The sequence below is a fragment of the Anser brachyrhynchus genome (genome assembly GCF_964034855.1).
Source record: "Anser brachyrhynchus genome assembly, chromosome: 3".
Classification (NCBI taxonomy): Eukaryota; Metazoa; Chordata; class Aves; order Anseriformes; family Anatidae; genus Anser; species Anser brachyrhynchus.
In genome coordinates, this window is record NC_137696.1 from 39,601,314 (window position 1) to 39,607,313 (window position 6,000).

The 6,000-nt window shown below is 37.8% G+C and overlaps 1 protein-coding gene across 1 annotated transcript in view; it reads right to left on the reverse strand.

Moving 5' to 3' along the window:
- LOC308191510 (visual pigment-like receptor peropsin) overlaps window positions 1-4,984 on the reverse strand; it is a 34,141-nt gene extending 29,157 nt beyond the window's left edge. Inside the window, exon 1 of the mRNA XM_080583958.1 lies at window positions 3,884-4,984. Coding sequence (XP_080440084.1) covers window positions 3,884-4,004 — 121 coding nt within the window. The 5' untranslated portion in view covers window positions 4,005-4,984. The remainder of the gene's footprint in view (window positions 1-3,883) is intronic.
- Between the last annotated feature and the right edge of the window lie 1,016 nt (window positions 4,985-6,000).

The window sequence follows — 6,000 nt, forward strand, 5'->3', positions numbered from 1 at the left end:
AGCTGTCATTAACTACTGCAGCTGTGAAGTGACCCTGTTCTGTTTTCAGTCTTCACCACTAATTATACATACGCAATATCCTATCGAGGGCATATTGCCAATTTTGGCAGAAAGAAAAGTCATCATATTTTAGACTTGACAAAGCGTGGAGAGATTATTTGTTCGATAAATGCGATCATTTTGTGGATGGATACTTTGTGAATAGGTTGTTTTCTTTCCCACCTTCTCAGGTTTAGCTGTCAAATAACAGTCCAAAATAACGCTCATTCTGTCACTTGTCAAGTAGCTTACTGACACCATTCGGAAATGAGTGCCATTTAAAGGCAAGTTTGTGTCTTGTGGTCCATTCCCATTTTCAGATCAGGCTGGTAATGCTCTCAGCACGCCTTTCTGATGTGACCACTCGCAGAAAGTCAGAATTTGTTTTCTGTCAAATATTCTGTCATGCTCAAAATTTTCTTTTATGCCAAACTTTCATTCTAACAGCCCCAGTTAAATATGAACCTAGGGAACTAGGAAAATGAGCACAGAGCAAATTGTGTCTAAACACAGAAAAGAACAATTGCTTTAGGATTACAATTAATATTTATGGGAAAAAAAAATGCCATTCCTCCCCACCCCACCAGTCTGGATTTGACTTAGCTAGCAGTTTTGAATCTGGTGGTAAGTTTCAAGAATAGCAGCTATGACGTGCCAAGCATTTATAAGCTTGTCAGAAGGATCTGGAGCACTTAAAAACTAACGAATGTGCAACCTTTAGCAGCTGTATGAAGTTATCACAGTAGGACTGCAGCTTTACAGATATATGGGGCAGATGAAGTCGGTTACAAATAGACTTCAATAAGTAAACTCAGATGAAGCTTAGACTAGTTACAAAGTTTGAAATATTTTGGTAATAACTTGTTGGTTCATGTATTTGTCCATTTTCAAAAACAGGTAATGCTTGGCCGAATGCATTGGCCCCTTGATATATAAAGCATCAATTATAACGAAGTGTGTAGGTGTGTTTTTTATGTAGCTGTTAACAGTGGAATTGTGTTGCTGTCTCCATATTAAAAAAATAAATAAATAAAAATCATATCCAAATATTTCTTGAAAGAGATCTGGAAGAAAATACATACTGAATTCTAACATCATAAGCTGGAACAAGTTCCAAAAAAAAAAAAAAAAAAAAACAACCCACCAAACACAACATTCCTGCTGAAAATTGTTATTTTCTTGTTGTCTGCATTTCAGCTGTCAAACCCTGAAAATCATTCTTTTAGAAAGATTATAAAGGAAATTCTACCCCCTAATAATTTTATACTTATGGCTTATTTTCACCACTCCCCTCAAAGAAAGATTCTCCTTGACAGCAGTACTAAAGAGTGCTTTGGCAGATATTGTGGTGGCTCATAAAACACACCCAATTGGGAAGTTCCAAGTTTTTCTCACTGACTTTGAGACCTTATTTACAGAGTCTTTCAGATATCCTGCAGCAGCAGGTCCTTAAGCCAAATTTTAAAGGGAGGATAAAGAGATGGTTATAAAATGGAAAATAGGTTCTGTGGTAATGAGGGCTTCTGCAAACTAGCTTATGCCCTACTAGTATTTTTCTAAAGAAAGTGGTGTACAAGTACTAAACTATCTTTAATAAATATTCTGCATGTTATCATATAGGAAATTGTTTATTCACACAGGTGAGGAATAGAAACAATTGCAAAGGGATGTGGACCTGAGCATGAATGATATGAGCAGGGAGATTACTAATGAGTTTCCTCCACGATCTGCCTCAGAACAGGTTTTAGGTTCATGAGAGGTTTGGCATAGCCAGAAGGAGCTATAGCAGCTATGAAATTGCTGGTGAAAGCTGACAAGAACTATCAGAGATAGAGGATGACTGGATAGCATATAAAAGTTACTTGGTGACTTTGAAGACTGCAGTAATTACGAACGAATGAAATTTAACAGAACAGTGTAAAAGCTTGGGTGCTTAAGTACTTAAAAGTGTATTTGCTAATAAGATGTGAGGTCAGCATTAGGAAGCAGCAAAGGAAAACACCTTTGGTGGAAGAAGTGTGCACTACCTGTCAATGTGACGCACAGGCACCACTAGGAGGGATTAGCAGAGCTACGGAAGTGTAAATATGAATGAATGATGATGGTGAGATCTTGTTTGGATGCTGTATGCAGTTCTGGTTCAAAAAATGAGTCAAGGTTGGAACTGCAAAAAGCTGCTAGGATGATGGGCTAGGATGGTAGAGGCAACACTATTATGACAGGAGATAAAGAAAACCCTCATTTGCTTAATATTGGAATACAAAGTTTGACAATGGGATATTAATGTTACTCTAGGAATATAGAGAGGCTGTGGGAGATTAATTGCAGGCAACAAAAATTATTTAAATTAAAAGCAGTGACAAAAAGGACAAAGTTCGTATGATCAATTTAGCTAAAAATTCAGGAAAATTGCCCTACCCAACATAGTAATGAAGTCAGGAGCAGGCTGTCAATTGGAAGAGTGACAGCAACAACAAAAATCCCTAACCATTTGTACGAGGAAGCATGATAGCTTTGTAAATGGGATTATATATTGTCACAGCAGGGGACTAGCCTTGCTGACCCACAAGGTTTTTCTAGTCCTAAATGCAACTGATTAATTCATTAGCTGATGGTGCAGCCTGTTCCCAGCCATTTGTGCCGGGGTGTGCACATGTGAACAGATTGGGGATGCATTTGAGATAACTCCACTTTATCTTGCAGGCACTATTCTAATTAAGTTTCTTAATAAGACAAAAAGTCATACTTCTTTTTTTTACTTTTTAACTTTTTTTTTTTGCTAGAATCTCTTTTTTCCTTCCAAACCAACTTCTTTTCCCCCTACTTTTATAGATAAAACAGAAAATCTCATATAAACATAAAGTACTTATTGTTTTACATTGTAATTTTCACAGTTTTTTTCAAGCATTAGCTGAGGGCTAGCGAGCTACTTGCAATATATGGCAAGCTTAGAAAAAGAAAAAAATTTGCTTAGGTCAGCCATTTAAAAATAAACATTTTTGTATGGGCTGTTTAGAACAACTGATGTAAAGTTATATTTTCTTGAACATTCTTGTGAGGCTGTGCAGATGGAAATTTTGATTACCTACCAAACCTGCATTCTTTAATATTTCCTGAGGTTTGCTCATATCCTTCAGTGAGTCTGCCATAAGTAGACAATATTTAAACAACTGAAACCAACAAAGTTGCACTGTGATCCAGCTGAGTTCATACTAGGTTCCATTTTCAGCTATTATACACTTAGAATAGCTGTCACACAGGAGAACGTAAATGAACGCAAAGTATAGTAACTGCTAACACAGGGTAATGCTCTAGTCCTTAGATCTCTCATAGGTCCTGTTTAAAGAAGTTTATTTTCATGTGTAGTGAACAATTGAAGCAAAAGTAGTAAAAATAGTTTAATTTGGAGAAAAAAAAAAAGCTATAGAACTGTATTTTCTATCTCTGCAGGAGGTAATTGTAGGATGCCAACTGACCAGCAGTAGTCAAAACTCTGGAAATCACAGAACATTAATTCAGTGCTACTGAGACATGAGAAGATAGAGAAGTATTATATATACTTCTGATAAGGTGTTTCTTAATATGTGCTCTTTCCATATATTAAATTCAGTGAACAATAATTAAAAGTTTGCAGGATTGAATTTTTTTTATTATTATTTTCAAGATTTTTGCATTGATTATTAATCACCTTTTAGCAAAATAAAGCTTGATCTTGTAATAGCTGAAGAAAAAAGTTGCATTTTATAACATCGGTAAAAACCAAGTGCAGTCAGTCACTTTGAGCTTTATACCAAACTCTACTAGGAGCTTCATTTTACAAGCCAAGTCAAAACAAAGTACATACCTAAAGCCAGTAGGTAGAAGCCTATAATAGTCTCTCCTTGTTCCGTGACAGCAGCCTCTCTGCTCAGAAAACTGATGTTGTTGTTCCTCCAGGGTGCCTGCGGAGACAACTGGAGAGACATTTTCAACGGAGCCTATGACCTAGAACTTGCCTTTACCCCAGTCTATCTCAAATGCCAGGCAAAATAAAATAAATCCAGCCTTTTCTTCTGTTTCTGCTCCCACTATTCAGAGAAGCTCTTCAATGAGACTAATAACCTAAAGAAGGAAGTCTCAAAGGATGGAAGCTTTACAGCCTTCAGACCTGCGCTTATTCACTAATCCTATCTATTAATACAGCCTGTGAACCTGTGACAGCCAAACGTAGCAGATTTCCTCACATCCTTGTCACTGCTACACGCAGAAATCTTGAATGAAGACAGTGTATCTAACAAAAAGACAACCTCCTCCAAAATGGAGTGATACTACATAGCCTACAGGTTCACAGGCACATCCACAAGCATAGTGCATGTTGTTATATTGATGAAATACCATTACTTCCATGTTTTTGTCTTCACTAAAGTCTGTTAGGATTTTAGTTTTAAATACATTTCGAGGAAAAATATCTCTGAGAAATTAGAAAAGAAAGTATCACCACCTGAGAATGTGACTTTAATACAGCACAAGTAGTCAGCTATGAAGTTACTTTACTAGCAGAACAAGTTGCTAATTTTAAATAAAGGGAAAATTTGTTTTCCACCTGTACTGGAAATTGTCTTAAGAACTGTGAATCTTATTTTTACACTGCTAAGCACCTACCAATCTTATACATTCCAAGTACAGTTGGATTATCCCACACTGTTGAAAAATGAGATCTTGTCTCGCTGACACATTACACGTGCTTTCAGTGAGTCAGTTTGGAGTAGTTTCAGTCTTTACTGAGGTATCGATGATTGCATTTCAGATACAGTCTTTCTTACCAACCTGCCTGTAGTCATAATTCAAAACTAGAGTCTGAATTAGTTCCTCTGAAGCAGCAAATGTTATAACCGCCTCACCTCGACAGGGGAGGCTAAAGGAAGTGTGATGAATAATAATGGAGGACAACCCTTTGCAGCAAGGAGGAGGGAGAAATAGCCACGTTGTGCTCAAAGGCAAATCGTTGGCTGTGAAAGTAGACTGGGACGAACCCTGAACGCTCCCCAAGACCAGCTGAAATCTAACAAGCTTACTGAGGCAACTGAAAGCAGAATTTGGATTTTACGTCCATCAGCAAGCCACAGTTTCAAGACTAACAGAAGCTAACTGCTTCTACGCTATGTATAAAACAACTGACCGTCAGGACTCTTACCTTCTATTTTAAGCACTTTTGTTGCCTCATGGCTGGAGCATATATGACCTTAGGGGAAGTTTTGCCATTTCTACACTTCTAGAAATACTGTCCATCAGCTGCCTTTCTTTGTGCAAGGCTCTCTGAGATCCTTACAGGATAAAATACACTACTGGGGGAAGTAAAACCTACCTAATATAATCAGTACCTATTGTTTCATTTTCCACGTGAATACAGGGAAATTCTTTACTCAGAGGGTGGTGAGGCACTGGCACAGTGGGTGGCATCCCTGCCCATAGCAGGGGTGTTGGAACCAAGTGATCTTTTTAAGGTCCCTTCCAACCCGAGCCATTCTATGATTCCATGAATATAAGAAATGAATATTCATGGCTGTACTTGAGGGTTTAATGAAGCTGTTCCTGGAACATTAAGGAAGGAAGAAACCTTCTGAAACCACAGATGCCTGAGGACACCTGATTAAAATGACTGGGTGATGACACGACAGGTTAACAAAGCCCATGGTACGGACACACTGAACCAACCAATAATCTCTGAGGTGGCACACAAAGCCAATTTAGAGTGGATATAAGCCAGCAGGTAGCTCTTATTTGGGCTGCTAAAACGTGTGACAGCCTGTTAATCCCTAGTCCCTAAACTCTTTAAGTGGGACATATATACCACTACAGTAAGGCATGTAACACAGCAATATTGACTGGCTTGAGAGACTCAGTCTAGTTACATGACAGTTCAGTTTACCAAGAATTCCTAGTACATCATAAAAAAAAATAATAATTTAAATCTGTGCGTGA